The sequence below is a fragment of the Trichogramma pretiosum genome, unplaced genomic scaffold (assembly GCF_000599845.2).
Source record: "Trichogramma pretiosum strain Unisexual culture from Peru unplaced genomic scaffold, Tpre_2.0 scaffold30, whole genome shotgun sequence".
NCBI lineage: Eukaryota > Metazoa > Arthropoda > Insecta > Hymenoptera > Trichogrammatidae > Trichogramma > Trichogramma pretiosum.
In genome coordinates, this window is record NW_019641675.1 from 316,266 (window position 1) to 329,564 (window position 13,299).

The window sequence follows — 13,299 nt, forward strand, 5'->3', positions numbered from 1 at the left end:
AAAATGGGCGAAAATTAGTTGAATCAGAGCGACGTCTCATGTGCCTTTGTTTATAACATTAATGACGTTGTTGTGGATGGAATCCGTTACTTTTTTCTGATCTTCAATGAGACAGACAATTTTTCGTTAACTTTTTTTATAAATATTATCATTTCATAACGTGAGCGTTGCTCTGTTTCAATAATTATTTATTTTAAGTACTGAATTTTGAAAAGGATCTTTTCAACTTCGTAAAAGTGCATACAAATCATTATTAATGTAGAGTAATCAAAAAAGACCTTCTTAACTACATTTAGTAAGGGTAGACGTTCATTTATCATATCAATTGATTAATTTGTGCGTTATTCGAAGTAACAAGTAAAGGAGCTCAAGTAAAAAAGCTTTTTTTTTTAAATTGTAATAATGTTAGTTTTATCTACAACTCAATCTTCCGTTATGGAAAATATTGCAAGGTTTTCATTGTCTCTTGGAATTCGTGGATAAAATAAAAGGTTAATGAAAATTAAAAAAACAACTCACTTCAGCATTAAATAAAAGTCATTATTATAATTTAATAACTTAAATTAATAAACAATAAACATCTATTTTTTAAATATATAACATAATAATTCATTTAGTAAATAATATGGTAAATTCTTTTTACATGCAATTTAAAATCTTAATCAATTTACGTATGAAAGATCTAAAAAATACAGAATAACTTAAGAATAAAAATCTTTTGACTAATCGTATTGACTTAAGAGTAAAAACAAAAATTGTCACAGTATAAGTCGGCAGTCTCGGTATAACACAGAATCATGTGTCATGGGAATTAGTACTGTGAATTTTATAAAACACAATTACAGAATAATGCAACTAAAACCTCTGCTGGTTCAAAGAGAAAAAATAAACAGTGCACGTTATTAGTAGAACTTTTAATTCAGTCTTATTTTGTTTACTTCACTTTAAATATCATTCAATTTTGAGTAGTTTTAAAACCACTCATGAATTTGAAGAGGATTTGCAGAGATATCGTTGCTAGAGTAATGCCAGTATGGGTTGAATCGTATAAGGTAAATCACAACTTTTTAAAACGATTCTAGAGCTTTTTGCGGATCATTGCGTCATGGAATGCACTAGCATTATTACACGTATCACTAAATCTTCAATAATATCAATCATAATGACTAAAAGTTATGAATCACGAAAACAAAAGAACTCAAAATGAATGCTTGATGTTTCTTTTCAAAAGTGTATTCTGGGAACAATTTATTTTACCATCGCATGCTAATTATTCAAATAGAGAGAATGCTCACGAGTTCTTTTAAACGAAAATCACGTCAAATCGCCATTATGTTCTTAATCTTGCAAACTTTCCTTTCGTACGCCTAGAAAAAACTTTTTGTCATATCGAATATATCACATATGCGTTACTTCTAAACACACTGAAATAAGAAGCACTTTAAGATAGATGTCTACATGCACCATCCAGCCCAGAATAGATGGACTACTTTTTCGTTAAATTTTTTGTCATACTTTTTTTACTGCTCTCGTATAACTTGATTTAACTGCTAGAATATAAGTCCTCATGTATAATATCATTTACGCGTACAAGAGTGATAATAATAATAATAGTTATTTACACACGAAGCTCCACTTTTACACAGATTTAAATACAAATCACTTAATTCACTCGATTAACTCAGTTTTTAACTAATTACGTATTAGAATGTAGGCGAGTGTTTGACATGAGCACTCTCAAACGTACAAAACCCAAGTATCAACCTTTAAGTTCCGTGACAAATTAAGAGATGTTTTTACACTACACGGCCTTGGTAATTCATGACTTTTCTTTTCTTTGTTTTTTACATTTTAAAATTTCTTTCTATACATTCAAGCCTACTCATGACAAAAATCTCAAATGTAAGGCAATCTCCACGCTTTTACTAGTAGAGCTCTAATATAAAAATTAAAATTTATCATGTTACATTACATTCTCATTTCAAGCCATTGCACGTCAATAGCTCCAATACTTGATTTCCTTAAAAAATTAATTAAATAAGCCTTTGGTTTCAAATTAGATCTTCCGATCGAATGTTTTTCGTAATCATAACTGATTCAAGCAAATTGATAAACAAACATATGCATTAATGTAGCAGTACTCAGTTTTTTGCGACTTTAATTGACACACATCGAGTCACTAGCTTGTAACTGATTTTTTTCATTATAAATAAAACATAAAAAGGTGGAGATTACTCTTAAAGCGGTTGCGTATGTTTTATCAATATACAACTTCATTTCCGTACAATGTATAAGCCTAATCCTTTGCTATTGCAACAATTAATCATCGCTCTACGTATTATTTCTAAAGTTATTTTTATAGTTGTCTTTAAAGTTGAGATTCGCTCATTGAAAATTGCGCAATTCAAGTGTTATGATGAATTTTTTAATACATCATACAACATAGTTTCTTTGACCCCTCAGCAAATTTTTCTTCACTTTGACTTTCATCCCTTTTAAACAGAGGACATTCGAAAAACACCGCATTTGCTCATTTTATGTACCTTTTTGGCAGTCGAAGATTTAAAACAAAGCTTTTATAATATAATATTCCTGCAGCGTGTTTATTTTACATTGACGGAGAAAATATAGTTGTCGTTCTCGAGAGTATCTTCAATCCTAACGTTCGATTCAACAAGTTTGCGATCATATGTATAACCATATATTCATAGGTAATGCAGGATAAAAGGAATTCATAATTAAGCTTTAACATACAAGTTTCTCGTTCTATGATACAGTTGTTGGCATCAAAGCTGCAACGAAGACTGCACTCTCGAGACGAAGGAACGAAGCATTTTTCTTTTTAAGAATATCAAAGCCTCACTTAGGTCGAGCGGCAAACTTGATCTCGACAAATTGTACATAACTTTCAAACGAAATATACACATCTTAATTAACAATATTCGCATATATATGCCTATACATATACAACGAGAAGGAAGTCCCTTAGACTTAATACGTCAAATTATTTTAAAAAACGACCAAACGTCGAAAACTTCGAGTTCGAGCAAACAGTACAATGTGGCAGAGATTACATTTGGAGAATTACTAATTCCCTTAAATTCTCCAGGCAGATAAACAGATTATATACAAAATTAAACATCTTTACACTAAATGTTTACGATGCTCGGTTTGGCAGTTGTTTTTTTTTTATTTCTACTAGCTCTAACTCGAAGCCTTTAAAAGCCACAATCGGCTAGACGATATTTTATATGTACAAATAAAAAGAATCACTGGCACGTGCAATATAATCCAATATCGCAAATCAGTATTACAGCAAAGCATTTGGAATAGCGCGCGTCAGAGCATCTTCGACGCCAGAATTGTAATGGTCAATGATAAAGTTGATTTTTCACACGTTAAAATTATGTGGCAGTTAGTTAATGGTGACCCAATTACAATAGTATATTGGTTTAAAAAATGTTAGCAGTGGATATAATTATATTTTGTTGTGTACTGAATAAGCTGCTTTTAAAAAACAATAGTCGATTTATCATGAGTCGAGTATATAAAATATAGAAAATGTCCAATTTTCGTCTGTCTACTGTTGAATAAATCATACAGTCAATAGGCTTAATTCAGTTTGTCGACTGCCTTTACAAAGTCAATGTCCTCTTAAAAGGACAAGACTTCGGATCATCCATTGCACTCGTCGTGTTGAAAATCGACCTGATCATTGCGATTAGTTTTCGGCCACTCGCAGAAGCTCGTGGTAGCGGCAGCTGCGGTGGTGCTCGTTTGTTGCTACGTGGCGCACGTGTTAACATCGTCGCGGAAGGGATTTGTTTCTTTGAAGCTAAGGAGAGGAGCGAGCGAGTCAGCGGTACACTATGAGCGATATATGAAGCTACAAGGTGGTGTTGGCGGAGGCGGCGAGTTACCACCACCCGTCTGGTGTAGCATGTTGCTGCTACCTTGTCCACCTTGGCTTAGAAGAGTCGGCGACGGCGAGGAGGAGGGCGGTGACGGTGAGCTCGATGACATACTCGAGCCAGGCGAAGGCGTTTCGATACCACGGCCACCACCTATTCATTGAATTTATATTTATTTTTGTGCACTCGTTCACGATGAAGCCAAAAGAGAGAAAAAAGTACTTACCTAGAGCCAAATCACGAGAGGAATGACCCTGGTGATGGTGGTGATGTCTATGCGATCCACCATTACCGTTACTTGGACCGTTTTGTCTGGAAGCTGTGCCACCGCAGTTCTGCTGTTGCTGCTGTTGTTGCTGTTGCTGTCGGTGTTGGCCGCGGGCCGGCCTGCCTAGACTTCTATGTCTACCAGCGCCCGCCGCCGCGGCCTGTGCATTGCAGCCCCCCTCCTCGCTCGTTTCTCAGAGATAAACTTTCTTTACGCTTCGAGTCGTGGCGAAGCCGTCCTGGCGACGGTAGGCGCAGTTTTCGCCCTGGTGCGATCGCAGCGTTCCAAAATTGTCGGAGCGCGCCGTGGGTCCGCGGTAACCGTAACCGTCAGGAAACTGGAACAGTGTTTCGGCTGGCGTTGGCGGTGGTTTGCGCATCGTACCCTTGGGCGAGTGCATTTTCGGCGGTTGTGGAACCAGAACGGGCTCAGCGTAAGTAACTTCCTCTTGTGGAAGCAATTTTGGCTCGGGTGCTAATCGACTGTATATTAACAAAAATCAATACATTAGCTTATGATATTGGTTTTCAAGAAGCGTATCGAATTTCATTAAAATGCCAATAACTGAAACTTCAACAAAAATTTTTTATAACAGTTCGAGTCTCAATACAAACTGTTTTTATCTTTTTTAAAGCAGTCAATAAAAAGCTTCAATTCTTGGCAATTTAATCGAATATTTTTCATCGAGATAACAATTTAAAAGCATTAATTTCTCTTTCACCTGTTGACGTTTTGACGTTGCTCGAAGTACTCGTACTCGGTATCAGGGTAGGGCATATTGTCATCTTCGTCTTTTCTGCATTTGCGCCCGCAAAGGTAACCTGCCGTAAAGCCAACCAATAGAGCAGATAAAGCGCCGGCGATCACGGCCATGACAAGCGTCTCCACTGAATACTGTGGCGGTGGTGAATCAGCAGCCGAGACTTCTGGACCTGTAATTGGCGGCAATTTAAGTTGTGCGAAAGATATTTATTATTACGTTCGTGGGAATAAAAAATTTCTTTGTTAAAAATCATCAATGCCAATTTGGCGTTGTATTCAAAATAGAGAACGACAGTTATTACATTCGATGAATATCGCTATAGAAGCGCGTGAGTCATCCAATCGTCGACTTAACAATGAAAATCATTCATTCATTGACTCTTATTTGAAGCTGAGATCAAAAACCCCTTTAGCTTAACGAGCTTATGAAAGATGAGGAGAAGAAAGGTCATATTTATCGTTATTAATTCTTGTGCAAAGAGAGCTAAACTCACCAGAATTGCCTTGTTCTTCGTCTTGCATTATATTGATGATTTCGCCACCTTGGCTGTCTTTATTTAAAACCATGGAATCTTGAGGGAATTTATTTTGATTGGCTGATATGGCACCGACACTGCCGGCGTCTTTGTTCAGATTTTTACCTCCTGCGGGACAACTGGTATGCGTACCAGTAGCGACGCTTTGCAAAAAGCGATTCGCGTCCGTTGCAGCTGGACCAACGAGAGCACGACATTTACCATCCACTCGATCCCACGCGCAATAGGGATCTTGAAGAGCCACGCATTCACCTAAAAGAATACGTATGTTATAAATTCAAATTTTTCAAGAAATTACGAAAAATGTTTAACACGCGAAAAGTTCAACTCACCACAAGACAATATTCTATCGCTGTAGCATCGATGCAGTCTCAATGCCTGAACTTGGCTGTCAGCGATAACTACTAATCTACCATCTTCGAGACCGTCGCCAACTTGCGCAGCCCTGACGACTTTGATGCCGCGCACTGGCACAGTAGCTGGGAATGCCTGGATCTCCTCTATTACCACGGGACTAACTTTATCTTTCGAGTCAGCTGACTCGGCGTTAATAGCTTTTATGACCTTTCCGTTGTCCGTGCCTATGAACAGTACGTCGTAAGTCTTGCCCCCTGGTGTCTTTACTTGAGGATCCACGGTTATTTGAGTGAACCTATAGCTGTGGGACAAGAAATTATACGATTAGTGATAATAAATTCTTCAGAATATTCAAATCTATAAGTATGGTAGATAATTTACAGAATGTTTGTGATATTTTCATCTGAGCTTTATAGCTCTTAAACAATTTTTCTTTTACTTTTTATATTGATCTTCAAAATAAATTAAATTTTATGTCATAAACAACAACAAAAAACTCACTGGAAGCTTGTACGTATAACGATTGGTTGTCCAAAGAAACTTTTCACCGACTCATCCATGAGCGAGTGAGTCTTGATAAAATTAAGCGTCAAATCGGGCAGAGTACGCGAGTCGTTGGCGCATTGTCCAGGCCTCGGGTCGGGCACTTTGGAGCTCTGCACGGGCAGCCAATTGGAATTTAGGGCGCTCTGCTCTTTGAAATTGCCCTCGAATGTGTCAGCGATGTCTTGAAGCGAGAACGCGCAGACAGCCGAGCCACTGATGCTGTTCACGGGCGTCGTGAATGTGCCGTAAATGAGCTGAGCTTGCACGCCCCCGTACACGCCCGATATTAATTCCGTCGTGGATTCTGTGACAAAAAATAAACATGAGTGTTTGTAATCTTTTTTTAATTAAAAAAAAGTAAGGGTGAAAACGTACGTATCTCGTTGAAGTAAAACGGAAAATCTCCGGTGACTGAACAGTTGAGACGAGATTTCAAGAACGAGGTCCACCTGTTACGAAATCGATGCGGTCCGCCCTTATCAGACTTGCAAACTCTGGCCACTCGAGAGTACACCGCCTGCACGATGTGGAAAAAAAAACGAATTTGTAATGCGATGCATAATTTTCTAATCGACAACTTGACGGTGTGATTTTTTGTTTTTGCTATAGGGCAGTTAATACGCCTCCTCCGGTATATATTTAAACATTATAGAAACGAAAGACGGAAGAAAAAAAGTCACATGCAAATACTCCTCTTTGCCCTCTTTTCGCGCTTACTTTGCATAATTTCGTGATTTTGCACGGGGCAATTTTTCAGTTCTGTAATACACGTACACATTTGAGAAAATGTACAAAAAAAAATATAGAAGCATGCACGCTAAACCGTACCATAGCCTGTTATTTGAATTTTCACTCTTATGAATACAAATGATTAATGCTAATGATATACAAACCTTGCCACAATTGATGTACTCCACGGCGGTCTCACGGAAGAAAAAGTACACAAAGTCACCTTGTGTCATTGAACTCACGAAATTCGGAGCTGTAAGAGAAAAGACAAAACATTTTTAATTTAAACTTTGAATTTTCTTTTCCATTATTGTACGAGCATGTATGCGGTAGGAAAGACAAAAAAAATGTCTCAACTGATACAGTTTTTATCTTATGATCTTCCTAATTCCAAAAGTTATCTCGCAAACTTTACGCAGTTGCAGAAAGAAAAAATAGGTCGTGTATATAGATAAGAAAAAGGTAGACGGAAGGAGAGAGAGATGTCGAGGTATCAAAGAGACTCTGGAAGTGGATAAAAGTATCTCGTCGAGTTATCTAGATTAAAAGGTGAACAGGATCGTTAATCTACTGAGACGGCAAAGTTTTCCTATTAGACATACTCCATGTATATAGATGTATTATTCGACGTGATCGACATTAATTGGCGATTGATAAGAAGGCAGCGCGCTGAACAAGGCGAGGACGAATAAAAATAAAAAACAAATTTCTCGCACCAATGTTTTTTCAATCGTCGTCGCTGGACTTAATTGCGTCTGACCAAATCGATGTCTCTACTACTTGAGAGGGTTGGTGGGGGAGAAAAAAAGAAAAGAAAAAAAACTTACCGTTAAGACTCATCGAGTCGTACTGCTCTGTCTGCAGTGGCTCCCGATATATAATAGGATCCATGCCGGTGAAATCGGCCACAGTCCCGGTGAACAGTTCGCCGTCAACGTAAACATAAGTACTGTTGTGCTGCGGGTCGTAGGGGCAGAGAGCTTTGGCGACTTTTTCGCTCGTCATGCTGTAGTTGCCCGAGTGCACATCGTAATAGCGACACATCGGCTTGAAGGCATTCGTGCCGCAGACTAAGAGACTGTTCGAGTTGCTCTTCGCCAGAATACGTATGTAGTTTTGACAGTTCTCGTCGTCTTTGCCCTTCACCTGACACATCTTCACGTCCATGTCGGGCGAGTACCAAGTTAGACGTTGTTGCTCCGTCAGATCGGTTAAGCTCAAGTTGTGGACCAAATTCCTAAAGAAAATAAGACATTTTAGTTTTTACCAGTGTCTCTCCTTAGAATGTGTGTGTGCTTATGTGCGTGAGTCTGACAAACTGTCGCAAAGTTTGCTGCTGCTCTTACATTCGAGTCTTATCGCATTTGTCACTCGAGTTACGCCCGGGCAAGAACCGGCAGACACAAAAAAAATAAAATTGCCGCGCGATGCACGTTCGACAAGCTCGACGCGTACATACGTAATTCTTCGATAATTGCGTACTGTGTACGGACAAACCACCGTGGCGCTCATAATGCAACTTGCCGTGTTATATGCGGTATACAGCTCGAGCAAACGGGGCCAAGCGGCAAAGACGTGCTAGAAACATGCCAATAAACAGCTTCTCGCTTTCACACGTGTTGTGTGTGAGCGAACGAGGCGTACTACGCGCTACTTGTTCACACATAAACACTCCCACTCCTAGTGCAGCAGCAGCAGCAGCGGCGAGCTTCGCACGTATAATATATATCAGCTATGCACACACACACACACACACACACACACACACACACACACACAACACCGAGGAACTTTGAGTCTGACGTTTTAATCAAATTCAGATCGCGCGCGAGCTTGCCTCGCATGTGTAGAGGGGCATACACTATACAGGTACGGTATCGCAAAGCTCGGCGACCAACGAATAATTGGTCAGCTTAATTTCTTCCGTGAGTAGTGACGGGCTCGTTATGTTATATGTACAGACCGTATGCACATACAAACGAGACGTTTTAATTGAAAATAATTAAAATAGATTTTATATATAGCGGGGGCGATTTTTCAATTAATCGATCGCGCGCGAGTCTCGCGCTGCTGCTGACGCTACAGCTGCTTGCGCTTGACAACCGAAGTGTAAATACACCTATCGAATCACACAGAGGCGCGCGCGCGCGGCTATGTTGATTCAGCCCGATAATAAAATTAGAGCAGTCTGAAATTAGAATGTGTGAAAGATAATGCACGTATACACGTATTTTAATGTAGTTGGTCGCGCAGAGATCACGTTGCATAAATATATTACCCCCCCGACCTAGTGAGCTGCTGCGCGCGCTCGATTAAATCGAATATTCCTTTACATACACACACGCCGTCGCATAGTCTCGCCTTGTTATTATTACATCAACGCCGCGCGTCTTACATTATATCTCCGTGTGCATACACGTTCAGAAATCGATCGACTTAAACGCCACGGAACAAACAAAGCTGCGCGCTTCGACCTCGGCACGCATAAAATCTATATTACGCACTAATCTAGGTGCGTCGTCAACTAAGCTCACCTTTAACGCCCTATACGCCATATAGAATATTGTATATATGCAGACCTCTCTTAACTTCACACTAAATATGCAGTATATATTATGTATAGGTATAATATCAATAAAACGAATTATAATACGCACGAGAACGATATAACGTATAGACGATCGCAATGATTGCCGGGATTAATTTACATGACTAGCGTATATATCGCCAGCGGGTTCGCGCAGCGCCGCGCACAGGCGTACGTTACAATAATGAATGTCCTTTTGTCAAAAATCAGCGCTGATTCGTGAAAATCGCGAGACGAGCTATCGTTAATTATTACGCGCGCGCACGAGCCTGGCAGCAATCATAGCTGCACGGCGCATTTATAAACGCGAGGCGCGTTCGTATGTATTTATATATGCGCGGAGCGCCAAGCCGGCAATCGAGGTGCAGGTAACATTGGGCCGAGCAATTAGCGTAATCCGATCGATGGTGCAGTGTAGCAGCAGCGGTGGTGTGGCGGCGTCAGCGGCAACGGCGCGTTGTAGTGCAGCGCCTGCAGTGTATACCGGGGCCGAGCTCTTGATATCGAAGTTCATTCACGCGCTAGCGTGATTATTCGCCTCGTCTCGACTGATTATATTTCTCGAGCTACATGCGCGCGGCACTTTTATGTCATAAGCGCGTTAGCCAGCTTGTCAGCAGCTCACGAGGAGCTATTAAAAATTTCACCTACGAATTATATCTGTGAATGCAGCTAGTTATCTTTCGAATTCTCTGTACGTGTGTGTATAACCCTATAGACGCAACGGCCGCGCTCGATTATTACGGCGCGTACATGTGGCCGTTTAACGATCTTTACGAGTGTGTGTGTATGCTTGCAAGTGCGCGTCTGGCAGCACGTGATTGGCCTGTTTGATTATACTTGCAGCAGCACAGTGTGTAGTTGCCCACAGTGTGAAAGCCCATAGCTGCATTATTATACGTGCCTGCGCAGTTTGTGTGGACGTGCGCGCTGTTGTACTGCACGCAGGCGCAGTCGCAATCACAGAACGACGTTGCGTGGTTATTAATTTCGTCGTCGTCGTCTTTTTATTTTTGTTTCATTTCGGCTCCGCGGTACGGTAATATTTGCAAAACGAACGCGGGTCGATAGAAAATTGACGCGCCGAACTGATTGCGTTAAAAAGAGATGAGCGCCGGCGTATGCATGAGGACGCAAAGCGTACTTTAGCCACTGCGTGTATATTAATCGATCGCAACTATTTTCCGTAATTTGAGAAACGTGACGCGCATATTATAGGCGAGCAATAATATATTTACCTTCCGCCAACCAGCAGGTATTTGCCGTCCCGGAGCATGAGTCGAAAAAAATCCGTGTGCGTCTCGTTGCCGGTGAACCTGAATACATCTTCCGCGCCTGAAAAAACATACAAGCAGAAAATATAAATAAAATTTGAATATAATAGAGCTTTTGTTATACAGCAATTATTATAAAGAAATCCTCCGTGTATAGAGCAGCAGGCTCCACCTAATTAGCTACGTTCCCTTATACTCTCTCGCTCTTCTCGTCTCTGATCTGAAGAGTCAGGAAGCTAGTAACTTCCTCTCTTTTTCTTTCCGCCACTCCTTTTTCTCTTCTCTCGGGTCTTTTTCTTATTTTATACGAGCGGACAGCGGCTCTCTTGGGCTGATAAGAATCCAAGTTCCTTGGTTAGAAGGGCCAAACAAGTGAGAGAGAGAATCAGAGAGAGAATAGAAAGGAACGGAGGAGAAGGAGAGAGAAATGAGATACGACTTAATAACAAGTAACAACTTTTCAGAGAACTGAGATTGGAAAAAGGTTTGATATAAAAAATATATATAAGAGTGGAAACAAGAGAATAAGAGAATGGAAACGATCGGAAAGTTTATTTGTGTATATACGAGCTTTGCTACGCTTGCCATACGTAGCATGTATGAATGGATTCCACGCTGGTCTTTATATGAAGATTAAAGATTGCAATTTCGAGTCCGTTGGGCAGCTTACCTAGCCATAATTTTTTTGAGTCGAGAAACTTTTCGCGAGATATTGAATCGAAATACATTCATATTTGTGAATCTGTTTTAGACACACGTTAAGCAATTTTTTTAAATGCTTTCCAAAACATCTTTTATACTCATTATCATGGTAAAAGCAAGCTTCATCATACATTAATTTATTTAGCTCGGGGCAGTTTTCAAAACGCTAAAAGACCACTTGCCTCTATGTTTGCGTCCCATAAGTATGAAATTCCTGCAAAATTTTGACACTGTACAGTCGAAAAAAAATATTTTCCAGCTTTAGCCACGAGCAGCAGCACAAAAAAGAATAAAGCTGCGGGCATAATCCTTTGACCGTACGCGTATATTCAACGCCTTTAAAAACCCACAAGCGATAACAACCAAAGCGCGCGCGCAGGCACAAGAGAGAGAAAGAGAGAGGCGACAAAAAAATCTCATAATCCAAATCTCTCAGCCCACTGCTTCAATGCTTGCAGGGTACGCAACGGCGCAACAGCAATATATATATATATATATATACCTACGTGTACATTGTAGTGGGGATGAAAAAAAAGAAAAAAGAACGAAAGCTTGTAATAACGCATCATCGTCGTACACATACATCAGGGATGCACAGCTCATAAATATAAGCTTGCACACAGGGCATCGTATCGTAAAACTTCCCTATCTATCTCGCTCGCTTACGTGTAACTGTGGGCACACACAAACACACACACACGCACGGATATGTGCGTGTATGAGCCACATGTATGTCCTACCCGAATGTATTTGAAATGGCAAAAGCCACGAGCAAGCCTCGCGGGCCGCAAAGCGCGAGTGAGCGAGCGTCGGGTTATCGCACGCGCATCACGCACATGCGAAATTAGCATGACCGGACAGTGTATTATACGCGGCTTCTATCCGAGTGCGTGCGGCTAATCGAGAATTTACGATGATTTTCGTACGTTTCAGGGGACTATGAATGATCAAACTTGTTACCGAACGACGTGCACGGACTCGCACTGGAATTGGATATAGCTTGGGACAGTTGTGCGCGGGTTGACCTTTTTGTGCCTATAGGTACACCACGTTGAGCAACCGAAGCGAAACGAGGAACGAAGAGGACGTCAGTGTTCCAAATTCGAGCGAAACTTTTTAAACTGTAAAACAGAGATTTTGCAATTGTGTCTTTGGAATATTTTAGCTTTTTTCCCACTAATATTGATTTTATATAAACTTTACATTTGCCTGCACGAAAATTCTTCTGATGCAGTGCAGCATGCGAAATAAAAAGTACCGGAAGCCTCATCCAGCGTATATCTTTGCACTCGAGACTATATTGACAGGCTTTAAAAAAGGGATAGGTGCCCTGGTTCGAAACGAACCGACCGTAAAAAAAGGAATTGTTTTACAAACATCGACGCTCTACTCACACAGCGCAACGCACGTTTCAGATGCTGCTGCTGCTACTGCTGCTGTTGCACACTTGTTAGTTTTTACCAAATTGTGGCGTACGTCCTGTACAGCGCGTGGTCACTTTTTTTATTTTGTACCGAAGCTACTTGAATATTGTGCCAACATTTCTTTATAACAGGTCGACGCTGTCAACTTCGAAAAACTTTTTACGAGTTGCTAAAGTTTAATTACACTGGCTACCTGGCATCAT

General features: G+C 40.4%; 1 protein-coding gene across 1 annotated transcript in view; it reads right to left on the reverse strand.

The window, feature by feature from the left end:
* Window positions 1-576: 576 nt before the first annotated feature.
* The window catches only part of LOC106653243 (semaphorin-1A), a 210,555-nt gene continuing 197,832 nt past the window's right edge, over window positions 577-13,299 (reverse strand). The window contains exons 3-12 of the mRNA XM_014372621.2: window positions 10,935-11,031; window positions 7,937-8,346; window positions 7,274-7,362; window positions 6,756-6,897; window positions 6,336-6,684; window positions 5,810-6,135; window positions 5,436-5,729; window positions 4,901-5,111; window positions 4,138-4,661; window positions 577-4,064 (exon numbers count right to left, since the gene is read on the reverse strand). Coding sequence (XP_014228107.1) covers window positions 4,373-4,661; window positions 4,901-5,111; window positions 5,436-5,729; window positions 5,810-6,135; window positions 6,336-6,684; window positions 6,756-6,897; window positions 7,274-7,362; window positions 7,937-8,346; window positions 10,935-11,031 — 2,207 coding nt within the window. The 3' untranslated portion in view covers window positions 577-4,064; window positions 4,138-4,372. The remainder of the gene's footprint in view (window positions 4,065-4,137; window positions 4,662-4,900; window positions 5,112-5,435; window positions 5,730-5,809; window positions 6,136-6,335; window positions 6,685-6,755; window positions 6,898-7,273; window positions 7,363-7,936; window positions 8,347-10,934; window positions 11,032-13,299) is intronic.